General features: G+C 36.3%; 1 protein-coding gene across 1 annotated transcript in view; it reads right to left on the bottom strand.

Moving 5' to 3' along the window:
• Positions 1-15,911, bottom strand: part of HEATR5A (HEAT repeat containing 5A) — a 93,340-nt gene that overhangs the window by 60,649 nt on the left and 16,780 nt on the right. Inside the window, exons 9-12 of the mRNA XM_007451263.1 lie at positions 14,996-15,246; positions 12,247-12,358; positions 6,772-6,924; positions 5,428-5,527 (exon numbers count right to left, since the gene is read on the bottom strand). Of these exons, the coding sequence (XP_007451325.1) occupies positions 5,428-5,527; positions 6,772-6,924; positions 12,247-12,358; positions 14,996-15,246 (616 nt within the window). The remainder of the gene's footprint in view (positions 1-5,427; positions 5,528-6,771; positions 6,925-12,246; positions 12,359-14,995; positions 15,247-15,911) is intronic.

The following is a 15,911-nucleotide window of genomic DNA, read 5'->3' as shown; positions in this document are numbered from 1 at the left end:
TTGGAAAAGAAGAAGTAAAGCTGTCACTGTTTGCAGATGACATGATACTATACATAGAGAATCCTAAAGATGCCACCAGAAAACTACTAGAGCTAATCAATGAGTTTGGTAAAGTTTCAGGATACAAAATTAATGCACAGAAATCTCTTGCATTCCTATACACTAAGGATGAAAAATATGAAAGAGAAATTAAGGAAACACTCCCATTTCCCATTCCAACAAAAAGAATAAAATACCTAGGAATAAACCTACGTAGGTAGACAAAAGACCTGTATGCAGAAAACTATAAGACACTGATGAAAGAAATTAAAGATGATACCAACAGATGGAGAGATATACCATGTCTGTGGACTAGAAGAATCAATACTGCGAAAATGACTATACTACCCAAAGCAATCTACAGATTCAATGCAATCTTTATCATATTACCAATGGCATTTTTTACAGAACTAGAACATAAAATCTTAAAATCTGTATGGAGACACAAAAGATCCCAAATAGCCAAAGCAAATTTGAGGGAAAAAAACAGAGCTGGAGGAATCAGACTCACTGACTTCAGACTACACTACAAAGCTACAGAAATCAAGACAATATGGTGTTGGCACAAAAACAGAAATATAGATCATTGGAACAGGATAGAAAGCTCAGAGATAAACCCACGCACCTATGGTCAACTAATCTATGACAAAGCAGGCAAGGATATATAATGGAGAAAAGACAGTCTCTTCAGTAAGTGGTGCTGGGAAAACTGGACAGCTACATGTAAAAGAATGAAACTAGAACACTCCCTAACACCATACACAAAAATAAACTCAAAATGGATTGAAGACCTAAATGTGAGACTGGACACTATAAAACTCTTAGAGGAAAACATAGGAAGAATACTCTTTGACATAAATCACAGCAAGATCTTTTTTGTTCCACTGTCTAGAATAATGGAAATAAAAACAAAAATAAACAAATGAGACCTAATGCAATTAACAGCTTTTGCACAGCAAAGGAAACTATAAACAAGAGGAAAAGACAACCCTTAGAATGGGAGAAAATATTTGCAAACGCAACAATGGACGAAGGATTAACCTCCAAAATATATAAAAGCTCATGCAGCTCAATATGAAAAAAAAAAACAACCCAATCCAAAAATGGGCAGAAGACCTAAATAGACACTTTGCCAAATAAGACATACAGATGGCCAAGAGGCACATTACTAATTATTAGAGAAATGCAAATCAAAACTACAATGAGCTATCACCCCACACCAGTCAGAACGGCCATCATCAAAAAACCTACAAACAATAAATGCTGGAGACGGTGTGGAGAAAAGGGAAACCTCTTGTACCGTTGGTGGGAATGTAAACTGATATAGCCACTATGGAGAACAGTATGGAGGTTCCTTAAAAAACTAAAAATAGAATTACCATATGACCCAGAAATCCTACTACTGGGCATATACCCAGAGAAAACCATAATTCAAAAAGACACATGCAGCCCAGTGTTCATTGCAGCACTATTTACAACAGCCAGGTCATGGGGCAACCTAAATGCCCATCGACAGACAAATGGATAAAGAAGATGTGGTATATATATATATACAATGGAATATCAGCCATAAAAAGGAATGAAACTGGGTCATTTATAGAGACGTGGATGGACCTAGAGATTGTCATGCAGAGTGAAGTAAGTCAGAAAGAGAAAAACAAATATCGTATATTAATGCATGTATGTAGAATCTAGAAAAATGGTACAGATGAACCGGTTTGCAAGGCAGAAATAGAGACACAGATGTAGAGAACAAATATATCGGCAAAAAGGTGGAAAGCCGGGGGTGGGGGGTGTTGGTGGGATGAATTGGGAGATTGGGATTGACATATATACAGTAATATATATAAAATGGATGACTAATAAAACCTGCTGTATAAAAAAATTAAATTAAATTAAAAAAAAAAACCAAGTTCAACATAAGCAAAGTTATTCTTTGTACAGGTTAATAAAACAGTTAAACCTCTCATGAGATGGATCAGGAAAAACAAAAGAGAAGGCATACTGAAAACTAATCAGGAATGGATGAAGGGACATCATAGATATAGCAGAGATTAAGACGATAAGAGAACATTAAGAAAAATTTCATGCCAAAAAATGTGAAGATGAAGATGCAATGGCAAAATTCCTGGAAAAAATCTAACAGACAAGCAAAACAAATCCGCAAACCAGACCTCAAATAGTTAAAGCAATTAAGGAAATGAAATATGTAGCTTAAAAAAAATTTCCCACAAAGAAAACAGCAGGTCCAGACTGTTTTACAGACAGGTGGTTTCATGTGACACATTATTCCAATCTCCTAAAAGCTCCTCCACAGAACTTGATGAAACATTCACCTACCTCATTCCATGAGGCTAGTATAACTGATGAAAACCTGAGGAGGGCATCCAAGAAAGAAAATTATAGGGCAGCCTCACTGATAAATATATGTGGAGAAATCCAAACATAAGCAAACCAAATCCAGAAGTTTACAAAAAAAGATAATTAGTTCCAAGCTCAGTTTATCCCAAGAATGCAACCAAGTAAAAAATTAGTCAATAAAATTTTTTACATTAAAGTTTTCGGATTAAACCACTTTATAAAACATCAAAACTCATTCACGATAAAAAACCAAACCAAACAAACAAAAAACCAAACCAAAACAAAATGTGGATAACTATGAAGAGGATACTTTCTTAATCTGATAAAGAGCATCTACTAAGAAGCCTGTATCAAGCATCATTCTTATTCGTGAAACATGAGAAACATTTCCTTTAACAAGCCACTTCTCTTCAGTTTTAAGTGGTAGTCATCTAGTTAGCATGTTAAGAGAGAGAGAATACAAATGAATATATGAGTAAATATCATAAAGGGAGAAATCCTAAAGAATCTACAAACAAATGCTTGATAGAGGAAAATTTAGCAAGGTGGCTGGATATAAGATCAATTACATTTTTTAATACAATAGCAATAAAGACATTATACACACACACACACACACTCCCACATACTTATTTAATAACTGCAAAGAAAAATATGAAGTATCTAGCTAGAAATAGATTTTTTTAAAGACATTAAGACTTTTACATAGAAAAAATTTTATACTTTGTAAACAAGCTCAACAACAGGAGAGGTATCATGTTTATGGGTATTATAGAAATAACCAATTATCTTCAAGTTTATCTATAGATTCAATTTAACTCTAATTAAAACTTCAACAAGAGACAATCAATTGCCAAAAAGGGCCAAATTATGCCTAAAGATGAATAAGGCCAAAAACTTTAACAGACACTAAAATTTATTATAAAGACAATGTGCTATGGGCACAGAAATGGGCAAACACACAAATGGAATACAACAGAGAGCACAGAAACAGACCATGTCTATATGGCAATATAATACACAACAAAGGTGAATGGCAGTCACCAGAGAGGAAGCTTGGATTTCCTTAGTAAAGTATGGGACAATCTGTTATCCATATTATTTTTTTTATTTTTTTGCAGTTCGCGGGCCTCTCACTGCTGTGGCCTCTCCCGTTGCGGAGCACAGGCTCTGGACGCGCAGGCTCAGCGGCCATGGCTCACGGGCCCAGCCACTCCGCGGCATGTGGGATCTTCCCAGACTGGGGCACAAACCCGTGTCCCCTGCATCGGCAGGCGGACTCTCAACCACTGCGCCACCAGGGAAGCCCTGTTATCCATATTAAAAAAGAAAATGAAACTGGAACCCTACCTCACTACAAACATAAAAATAAATTCCAGATAGATTAATGACTTAAATGTGAAGGACAAAAACCTTAAACATTTTAGAGAGAAATAAAAGAAAGTCTCTTTATAACCCTGAAGAAAGATTTTTTTAAATCAAAAGACAGAAAGTACTAACCAAGAAGTAAAAGATTAATAAATTTGACATTTAAATTAAGAATGTCTGTGGGGCCTGGGTTCAGTCCCTGGTTGGAAAACTAAGATCCTGCAAGCTGTGTGGCACAGCCAAAAAAAACCATGTCTATTAATCAAAACGCAATGTTACCTAAAAATAGGTAGATGTGCATGAATTGGGATTTCACGGAAGGGGAAATAGTGAGGAACAATAAACATATAGAATGGCACTTAAAGCATCAGGAACCAGATATATAAGGTAAGATCATAACAAGATACCAATTTACACCTACTGCATTAAAGAGAGTTGATGTCTGAGTAAGTGTTGGTGAAGAAGTGGACTGAAGGGTACTCCCATATACTATTAATATATATATCAAAAATTTTGGAAAATAGTTTGGATATTTCATTGACAGGACGGTAAACTGCTGTACATTCACACAATTAAATATTACACAGCAACCAAAAAGAATGAACAAGCTGACACAGAGGAAGTTTAGAAATATCATGTTGAGTAAAACAAGCAAGTCTCAGAAACACTATGATACCATTTGCCTGATCAAAACCAAGCAAAACTAAACAAGGTACTGTTTAGGGAAACATGTATATGTGATACACTTTTTAAAAATGCAAGAGAATGACAACTTTAAAATTCAGGATAGTGATTACCTCTAAACTAAGGCAGAAAGAATGGTTAGAGAGGAGCACACATATAACTTCAATAGTATCAGTGTTCTCATCCAGGGATAGCTAAATCCGGCCCATTGCCTGTTTTTGTAAATAAAGTTTTACTGGAACACATTCATTCATTTACAGATTAGCTATGATTGCTTTTAAGCTACAGCAGAATTGAGTAGGTACAAAAGAGACTGACTGGGCCAAAAAGCCTAAAATATTTACTCTCTGGCCCTTTATAGCAAACCTTCATTAACCTCTGTGCTAGTTGTGCTGAATTCACAGGTTTTCACTTTATTGTGACACTTCATAAGCCATAATCTTAACTATATTTTTCTGTATACATAAAATGTCATATCATTAAATACTTTTTGGAAAGACTTTCTCTAAACTGTACATTTTATTAACTGGGAAATTATAAGTAACCAGGACATAAATGGGATTTTTAAAAAAATGTAAATCAAATGTATGAAAATATAAACAACAAAAACCTGAAACTGTTAACAAGTATCTGGTTCTTAAGAACACAGAATAGCACTAACAAACCAATCAAACGCATACCTGAAAAGGTTAACAGGCTTAATATTTAATTTCTTGGTTAAATCTGACTGTATGGAAGATACATTATCCACCAGATAACTTTCCTTCCCTTTTAATATGTACTTTTCTTTCAAGATCCTAGCCTAAAAAAAAAAAAAATCACGTAACTAAATGTTTGCCTTCCTCTGCAAATGGAAAATCATTCACCAACCACAAAAACTTGGCATTATTAAGGTACTTAATAAGATACTACATAACTAGAGGGTAACTGATTGCTAATAAAAATTTTTAGCAAGTCTAAATAGCGGATCCTTACAGAGTTAGCAAATCCACAGCGCAAGGAAGTGGTGGAAGAAGATGCTGAATTACTTCCTCAGTAAGGAGATCACCACAGTGGGAAACAAAGCTCTTGATAGCTGAAAAATAGAACAGACTTTTACTTAGCAGAGTGTAATGAACCATGAAGAAAGCATTCAATTACGGTAAAGCATTTGTATTTTTGTTAGAGGAATAAAGAAATGTGCTAAAATAAAAAAAATTCTTGAAACTCTAGTAAAATAAAAGGAAACTAGTGTCTCCTACCTCCAATCAAACTTAAAAAAACAAAACAAAACAACAACAACAAAAAAAACCCTAACTTCCTAGAATTACTAAAAGAGACCAACAACCAAATTAACAAAATGTTGCTTTCCTGGGATTTTACTCAGCCCTTGAGCTCAGAAGTAGCAGCTTAGACCCTCAAGTTTGCCAGTTCTACACTAGTTCTAAAGAACCAGGCTGACTTTTAAGTCAGCATGTTAGGTTTTATAGATGTTACCTGAAACACACAAGTTTTTATAAGGAGTTATTTCATATGTAGAATAAAGTGAATATTTAAAAGTTAGATTCGGGCTTCCCTGGTGGCGCAGTGGTTAAGAGTCCGCCTTCCGCTACGGAGGACACGGGTTTGTGCCCCGGTCCGGGAAGATCCCGCATGCCGCGGAGCGGCTGGGCCCGTGAGCCATGGCCGCTGAGCCTGTGCGTCTGGAGCCTGTGCTCTGCAACGGGAGAGGCCACAACAGTGAGAGGCCCGCGTACCACCAAAAAAAAAAAAAAAAAAAAAAAAAAAGTAAAAGTTAGATTCAGTTTCAAGGAAGCACTGATTTTGGTTTTGTTTGTTTATTCATGGCATTTTTACTCCTAAAAATGATGGTTTTTAAGAAAACGTGCTTCAAAAACAAAATCAGTGCTTCCATGTCTTTTCAGGGAACCCACAGCTCCTTAAGCTCAAATTTTCATGGTGGATGCTATTTTTTAATGGTCTATGTGTTGTAAAAGGGTGTAACTTTCACATATAAAAAACTAAATGGAAACCATACTTAGTCAATGCTAATTAAATTCAACCCTAGAGGAATGAATGCCTACTTAACACAAAGCAATCTGAACATTTCTCAACTGATCGTATTATAATAAAACATGCATCCTAAGGATAAGGACATGTAAATCTGGTTTATTACATCATACTTCTGTTATAATCACCAACTAATCAATTATGTTCAATTAAAAAAATCCCCAGAAGCAGATTTTTCCCCCCAACTTAAATAAAACATACAAGTATATGTAAAGTTAAAGGATGGAAAAAGACAGAGGAAAAGGAGAGAAAAGACTAAATTCAACCTACCACAGAGAGCACCAGCTCGTCCTTCCAAGGTTACCTGCCACGTAAATGAATCTCCTCGGCTCTTTTCTGTTCCTAGATCTTTCGGAGACACTGGAAAGACACACTTCCACAACAGCAGAACTCGAGCAAGGTGATGATTGACAAACGCAGGACCTGTAATTTATTCAACTTGTCACTTGTAAAAGAACCCAAAGTAGTTACTCTTTAAAACCCTTCCCTCTTAAAGTAAACATATTTTAATCTACTACTGGTGTATTACTTTGTCCCTCTGGTTCCAGATCAATGACTATCTGAAGGCACTAGAGTACAGAGAGGAAAAACAAGGAACTAACAGTAAAGTCTGGGCTCTGGTGACCTCTCTCCTACTACTGCTGTGACCTCTTTGAGCCTCAATTTCTTTTAACCGTAAAATGAAGCCAGAACTACCTGCACTGCTTATCTCCAAAGGTCTGTCCAGATCCAAACAACAGAGTGTACTTTAAAGTAGCCTGAAAAACTAATGTGCTATGTAAACGCCAGGTACTATTGTTCGTAAGAAATAACATTGTATCCTGAAAGTAATTCTAACTTTTTTTTTTTAATAATACACAATGTATTTATTTATTTATTTATTTATTTATTTATTTATGGCTGTGTTGGGTCTTCATTTCTGTGAGAGGGCTTTCTCTAGTTGTGGCAAGTGGGGGTCACTCTTCATCGCGGTGTGCAGGCCTCTCACTATCGCGGCCTCTGTTGTTGCGGAGCACAGGCTCCAGACGCGCAGGCTCAGTAATTGTGGCTCACGGGCCCAGTTGCTCCATGGCATGTGGGATCTTCCCAGACCAGGGCTCGAACCTGTGTCCCCTGCACTGGCAGGCAGATTCTCAACCACTGCGCCACCAGGGAAGCCCAGTAATTCTAACTTTTGGTAGCAACTTTGTTCCAGGCCAAAAATCAGATGTGATACGTCTAAATGGAACTTTTTTTTTTTAATATTTCAAAGCAACATTTAAGAACTGAATACACAAACCCAGTAATGAAAGGCAATGTACTGTACAATGATAGCTTTTTATAGTTGTCCTTTGGTACCTGTGGGGGATGGGTTCTAGGACTGCCCCCCCCCCCGCCAGATACCAAAATCTAAGGATACTTAAGTCCCTTATATAAAGTACAATCTGTCCTCTATATCCGTGGATTTGGAACCCACGGATACAGAGAGCTAACTGTAAGTATTTGATAGCATGTAGCATTATCAGTTAAGAAAACAGAACTACGACACATAAAAACCCAAACGCACAGCTTCTCTCCCCAAGTAATATTCTTTAAAATTCTGGGGTTATCTTAAAATTCTCCTGTAAGTACTCCCTACTTCTTATTCCCCTGTTCTGCTGACTGCATGCTTTTCTTCTGCAGCATGGCAGCACAGCACAGAACTGTACTGGGCTCTGAAGGAGACCACCTAGGTTAACATCCTGGCTCCATCCACTTACTAGCTGTTTAAACTTGGATAAGTCACTTAATATTTTTGTGCCTTAATTTCCTACCTATAAATGGGGATAACAACAGTATTTACCTCATGTGACAGTTTCTGAGGCTTATATGAGTTTATGTAGAACAGTGCTCCACCCATGATAAGCATTTATATATCTGACATTATGTAGTTATCACTCAAAACTTGTCTTATTTGCATATGAAGAGGTGAGAGCATAATGGCAAAATGAAAGGGCAACAGCAAGCCAATCATTATTTTTTTTAAGCATGCAATTTAGTACATTAACAAAATAATTTCTTCATTTTTCTCCTGACTTGCTCTTTAGGAAGAGGCCCTAGGCTAATCCCTACAGCAAAATAAACCTAATTCACTCCTTGCTCACTACTTTCTTTGAGGAAGTAGTACTAAAAGCATCCCATAGAATTGGGATAAAATAAGGAAACTGGAGTAAGGCAATTAAGAGTAAGTGACTGTAAGAGGTTTCACATGCACACACAGGCATACTCATATAATGGGCTGTGGAAATAGAGAAACTTCTGAATGCAAAATTTAGTCAGATTCCAAAAAACAAAGTAAGGATGAAGTCACTGGGAATACCCACAGTTGACAAAAGTTCCATATATATTTGCCATTGTACCCTTAAGATACCTCTCTAACTCAGGAGTGAACAGTGTAGCATCACGTCCCAGAGAGGTAACAAGATAATTTATTTCAGAAACATATGTAAACTAGGTTACTAAAAATGTTTGTAGTAATTACAAAGTTAAAAAAATAAACAAGAGTAAGTTCATTCACACCAGGAATAATGTTGGATCTAACAAAAACCAAACACACATTGTAGATACCGGCAAGTGAATCAAAGGTGTTGTATGTGGCATCAGATACATTGGCAAGTACAGCAAAAATGGGTTAAAAACATTGGAGTTCACATTTGAGGAACGGACTTAAATGTGGTCTATATGAGTTTACATCAGTTCAGAACAGTGAATTTGTTAAAAATAATAATGATAATTGTAAATGGTGAAGGAAATGCTGAAAATGCAAAACAGGTGTTAAAACTGCCAGGCAAAAATTAATAAAGCACTCAGACTGTCATCTAAATTCCATTTCCCACAAAATATAACCAGAGCTCCTTGGAGAACTGACTGGTTGCAAACTGAGGCAGAAATTATTATTATTTTTTAAAATACATATACATAACTTTAATCACAGTTAAACATATACAACTATGCCAATCTCCTAGGTGCCTTCTGACCCGGGTCCTCTCTGATCCCCTCCCCCTAACAACCCGCTCCTTGGAAGTAAGTCATTTCTAGAATTTTGTATCTAACTGCCCCTCATTCTAAGGCAGAAATTATGATGTAAAAGCTGGCACAACTTGTCATGCCAAAAATAAAGATGTTATCAAAGAACACTAGTTTCATATGAACCAACTACTAGGGGCTCCCAATGACTAAAGATGAAACAATTTGAAGATCAAAGAATAATGACTGCGATGTTGTTGGTGGGAATGTAAACTGATACAGCCACTATGGAGAACAGTATGGAGGGTCCTCAAAAAACTAAACATAGAACTACCATACAACCCAGCAATCCCACTACTGGGCATATACGCTGAGAAAACCATAATTCAAAAAGACACATGCAGCCCAGTGTTTATTGCAGCACTATTTACAATAGCCAGGACATGGAAACAACCTAAGTGTCCATCGACAGATGAATGGATAAAGATGTGGCACTTATACACAATGGAATGTTACTCGGCCATAGAAAGAAATGAAATTGAGTTATTTGTAGTGAGGTGGATGGATCTAGAGTCTATCATACAGAGTGAAGTTAAGTCAGAAAGAGAAAGTATGCTAACACAGGGGCAGGACAGGAATAAAGATGAAGACATAGAGAATGGACTTGAGGACACAGGGAGGGGGAAGGGTAAGCTGGGATGAAGTGAGAGAGTAGCGCTGACATATATACACTACCAAATGTAAAACAGATAGCTAGTGGGAAGCAGCCGGATAGCACAGGGAGATCAGCTCCGTGCTTTGTGACCACCTAGAGGGGTGGGATAGGGAGGGTGGGAGGGAGACACAAGAGGGAGGGGATATGGGGATATATGTATACATACAGCTGATTCACTTTGTTATACAGCAAAAACTAACATAACATTGTAAAGCAATTATACTCCAATAAAGATGTCAAGAAAAAAATAATGACTGCATTCAACTGAAACATATAAACATGTAAAAATCTATGAGTTTATAAAGATATCTAAAAGCAAAACCTCACTGATACCCTTTGAAAATTACTAGCAACCAGTATCACATTCTAAAAATTGATAATCAAGTGAAAGAATCATGCATTAAGAAAAAAAAGCCCATGAAAACAGCAAATTAAATAAAACATCAACTTAATTTTTATTCCTTTTTGGTATGTTGAATATGAATGTGCATTAAAACATGATATACTAATCTCTTTTATTAGTATAAAGAAGAAAGGATCTCTTATAGTCTTCTTCCCATGGGATTACCCTGTTTTGAAAGCTTTTGTTCATTAAAATATTGCCATTTATTAAGTAGTTTATCTTCCCCTTTAATTAACCAAGAATATCAATACAGCAGGCATGAAACACCTAGCCAAAAGCAAATAAAATCTTGACCACATTATTCCCATCACATTGTGAAATCATGATCTATGCCAGGGGCCAACAAACATTTTCTATTAAGGCCCATGCAATAAACATTTTTGGCTTCAAAAGCCATACTGTCTCTATTGCAATTACTCAATTCTGCCACTGCAGTGCTTAAAGGCTATAGACAATATGTAAACAAATGATTATAGTTGTACTCTAATAAAAAGTTTATTTATGCACACTGAAAACTGACTTTCATATATTTCTCATGTATCACAAAATATCCTTTTTGTTTTTAAACCATTAAAAACATAAAAACCATTCTTAGCTCACAGGCTGTATAAAACAGGTGGCAAGCCAGATTTGGCCCACAGGTTGAACTCAGATCTAGTCCAATAAATCTCTCTAATCATCTCAAAAACATTACTTAAAGTGGCTCTTCATTTATGATTGTTTATTTTAATTAAGCTCCTTTTAGATCAAATTACTTCAGAGGTGTCAAAATGATTTATTGGTCAAATCCATCTAGTTTCATATCCTAGCAGTAAACCACACAACTATACAAAGAGACTTAAAAGTATAGCTTTAATAAAGTAATAAAATAGACTTTTAAAGTTACAGGATATAAATATAATAATGATCATAAAATAATTACACTAATAAATAATAAATATAATTTAAATTTAATAAATATAATTTAAACATGCCTTATCCCCGTCAATGTAACTACCTTTTTTTTTTTTTTTTTTTTCTTTGCAGTACGCGGGCCTCTCACTGTTGTGGCCTCTCCCGTTGCGGAGCACAGGCTCTGGACGCGCAGGCTCAGCGGCCATGGCTCACGGGCCCAGCCGCTCCGCGGCATGTGGGATCTTCCCAGACCGGGGCACGAACCCGTGTCCCCTGCATCGGCAGGCAGACTCTCAACCACTGCGCCACCAGGGAAGCCCATAACTACCTTATTAATGTCACCAAATTCTCAGAACAATTACAGAATTGGATTCATGGGCTATCGCATGTTCGCTTGCCTATCCTTATATTGCAGAAAATTTTTTTTCTGAAGATAGATGGGAATGATTTTGGGAAAAGCCAAACTCATTCAGAGTTTAGCGTGAAAATTGATCAAATTGGCTTATCCTACTTAAGGTTCATAAATTGGTCTTGAAGAGAATTTCAAATAAGGACATCTGAAAACATTCTAAGGATTGGAGTAAATAAGTATATGGCTTCCTAAGGTGACTGCTAGGAGAAAAACGTTTATGTGGATATTTAAATTCTGGTATATATTAAGTTAGTCTTATCAAATCATACAATAGAATATTTATGCTCAGAAAACACCAAGCAGTCTGTAGTTATGTAAACCCTCCACAAGACTTACCTAAGGTCATCAGGGCAGCAATCAACAACCATCCAGCTTGTATGCGCTGAGCTGAAAGGCGACTGTTTTGAGCAGCAGAACATAGCAAATCCTCTGCTAATGTCATAATAATCTATTGACGTATAGAAGAACAAGGTAAAAAAAAAAAAAGTATATCAGTTTATAGGTTACTGGACAACTAATTATAACAATCTCTTGAAAAATTAACTCTTACACATAATAAATGTCCATGATAAAAGACTGTCATTCACGTAGACTATACCATAGGACAATGTCGTACGTGAAACTAAAAAAAGTAACTTTTCAAGGATAAATTATAGGTTGTATAATAGGTATACAATAGGTATATTAGGTTGTACACAGCAACCCTATAATTCTTTGTGGAGTATATGTGACAACATTGTACAACCGTTCAAGTTTCGCTATATAAAATTTGAACTTACTTTTAGTTTTAAGCCATCGTCTTCATAGATCTGTAATTACCAGAGGAAGTTTCATTACAGGACTCTCTCCTTTTAAAATTCTGCACACTACTTTGATACCTGAGTGGCTGATAATAGTCCTTCCCGAGGCAATATACTATATAACCACAGTTAAAAGTACTCAATAATCGCACAATGAAGTAGCTTCACAGTAAAGGGGGATTAATTAAAATGTTATATTTTAAAAGTCTAAGAAATAGACAGTTCTAAAACAACACAGAGGAAAAACTAGATATTTCACCTTTATGGATAATGCATGCTTATAGAGTGCAAATGCCAACAGGCATCTAACATGTCTAAGAAAACATCTCTGTAACCAATCACCTCTAGAAGAGCAGCAAATACTGTGAGTTGGCACATACCTTTTCTAAAGAGGAAGGCTAGCATATTTTTAAACAACCAACCAACTTACTACTAACTTAGGACTGCTTGCAGCCTCTACTTGTCCCCCACCCTTTAAAAAGGGTGGGGGACAAAACAAACCAAGCCTGTCTGCCTAAATTAATAAGATCTGAGGACATTAAATTTAATTAATACCCGCAATGGCAATTCTTTGATTAGCAAGATGTGATGTGTTAGTTTAGAATATAACTAAAATAATAAATTTAACTGAATAACATCACCTCCCGAAGTTGCCGAACACCTTATCCCAAAGGCATTGGCAATATTCAAGATAATTTAAGAATTTTTGAAGTAACGGTGTATTTGTCTGCAAAGCCTAAACTGCAGAGAATATACCATAATATTCATTAATAATGACGTGGAGGGACAAGAAAAAAGAATGGAACAATGGTGATTTTTTAAAAAATTCTTATGTGTGTGTGAGGCCCAGATTATGGGGGCTTTTCACTGTCAAACAATATTCTCTGACAACTGACAATTCCTATTCAAAAAGAAACAAAATTCCCACACCACACTTTGCCTATTTTGTGTTTTATATTTGATTAACAAAATTTCTTTAGTTCTCTTTACAATTCTTTGTACATTAAAACTGGGTTATTTACTTTCTAGGTTCTGTATCGTTTATCTTTCTGAAAGTGCTACACTCAAAAGTCATTATTTTTCAGTAGCAAAGCAATTTGTCATCATTATGAGCTCCTGGTGTTTTATATATTTACTATGTTTCTATCCATTGTTATCATTATTTTTTTGGATGCACACATTATCCCCTCTTTGGTCGGGGGAGAGTCTAAAGTTATCTCCTGCATCCTTTTAAAATGAACACAGTCTCTGATGACTTCCTTGCTTTCCAGCATGACAAGATATTCCAGGCTTATACTGTGCCCCAGATCTAGAACCTGCCCCAGATCTAGAACCAGCCATTCCTCCAAGGGGCCCTAATTCCTTTTTGGTTGGAAATGGTATTTAGGGCCATAATCTGGGCACTAGGGGTGTTCCCTGCTACTGGGTTGCCATTGCTTTTATGTCTGGACAGTGTGAAAGGAAATTAAAAGCTCATACTAATATTTTCAACTTAAATTTAACATTGGGCCTTTTACTTAATTTTCTTCATTCTACAACGGTAGTTTTTTTTTTTAATATGGAAAATCTTGGTTCCTAAGAACATTCATTATCTACTTCATCTTACTAGGTATGTAAACTAATTCCAGAATAATACCACCAAGAATACCACTAACTATAAAATTATTATTATTATTATTATTATTTTTTTTTTTCCTTGCGTTATGCGGGCCTCTCACTGTTGTGGCCTCTCCCATTTGCGGAGCACAGGCTCCGGACGCGCAGGCTCAGCGGCCATGGCTCACGGGCCCAGCCGCTCTGCGGCATGTGGGATCCTCCCGAAACGGGGCACGACCCCGCGTCTCCTGCATCGGCAGGCGGACTCTCAAGCACTGCGCCACCAGGGAAGCCCTAACTATAAAATTATTAAATGAAGTTTAAGATTTCTTTTGAAGCTCTATTTGTCCTTTACAATGCAATTTTAAAATGTACTTCTATGGCAGAGCTGAATATATGGAAGAAAAGAAAAAAGCCTTCAGGAACAAAATCTGTTACTAACTGGAGATATTTCTAACAAAAAGCAGAGAAAGCAACTCCTCTTTAAGTGTAGATACGAAATTTTTAACCATCCCTTCGTTTTTCACAGTAATTATGTTGATGATACTTAACACTTAAGTAATAGTATAGCTGACAGCTCAGAAATTTGTCCTGCATGGTTCTTTACTGGGTGATGCACAAGAAGACAATGATGTTTTTTAAGAAAAACTTGAAATGTCACTATCATATGCAAAGAATGAAATCATTACCTTGCCCTTTCCGTGAGGAATTCCTAAAGGACAATGTTTCACTGCTCCCAGTAGAGCTGCCACTGCAAAACTAAAGCCAGTCACTGCTTCAGGTGAAGACTTAAGCACAGTAAGCCTTTCAAGGCAACGGTCTAAGAGAGGTGTTAGGTAGGAAGGTAGTGCCACAGCAATGCAGTGTAGACACCAGGCAGCTGCTAGTCGAACAGAAATGCTAGGATGAAGAGTAACTGAAATGACACTGTCAAGGACGCCTAGAAGGACAGAATAAACAAATGATGACTCAGCTACACAGATAAAACTCAGTCATCAGTCAAAAGAGTAAGCAACCACATTGATATGAAATATATTATCTTTATCAAAAGCCAAATCAGAATTTAAAATATTAAGTGATACACAATTATAAATAATTTTTTTGTACCCAAGAGTTACTTCTACCAATATATCGCATGAAAATTGGCTTAAATTAAGTCAGGAGACAAGGGAAATTTTTATTTCCTAAATAAGCCAATGTTCTGCTTACTTTATCTTGAGATCATTAATTTGGTACTAGGAATTAAAAATTACCAATGTAAAAAAAATTATCAATAAATAACAAAAACATCTTGAGAAGAAATATCACATCTTGCTTCATCCTCCTTTTCTTTTAAATCCTTTCTGGCACATTTCTCTACATAATCAGTATTCTCCCTATGTACCATATTTCTCTTAACCTGAGAACAAAATGTTGAAGAAAATCAAGGCTTCACTAGATCCCCAGTGGGCTACTAAGCCACTATGCAGACAGTGAAGTGCCACTACCAGTAAGAAAAAAAAGTCTACATTTGCTATAATTCAACATATACCTTCATCAAAACATGTTAACAGTTCATGTCAACTGCTACTTAAACAATATATGCCCTAGGATAAATAGGTTACA

The sequence above is a fragment of the Lipotes vexillifer genome, unplaced genomic scaffold (genome assembly GCF_000442215.2).
Source record: "Lipotes vexillifer unplaced genomic scaffold, Lipotes_vexillifer_v1.1 scaffold1765, whole genome shotgun sequence".
Taxonomy (NCBI): Eukaryota; Metazoa; Chordata; class Mammalia; order Artiodactyla; family Lipotidae; genus Lipotes; species Lipotes vexillifer.
The sequence above is the reverse complement of the archived record's forward strand: the minus strand, read 5'-3'. Positions and strand labels throughout refer to the sequence as shown.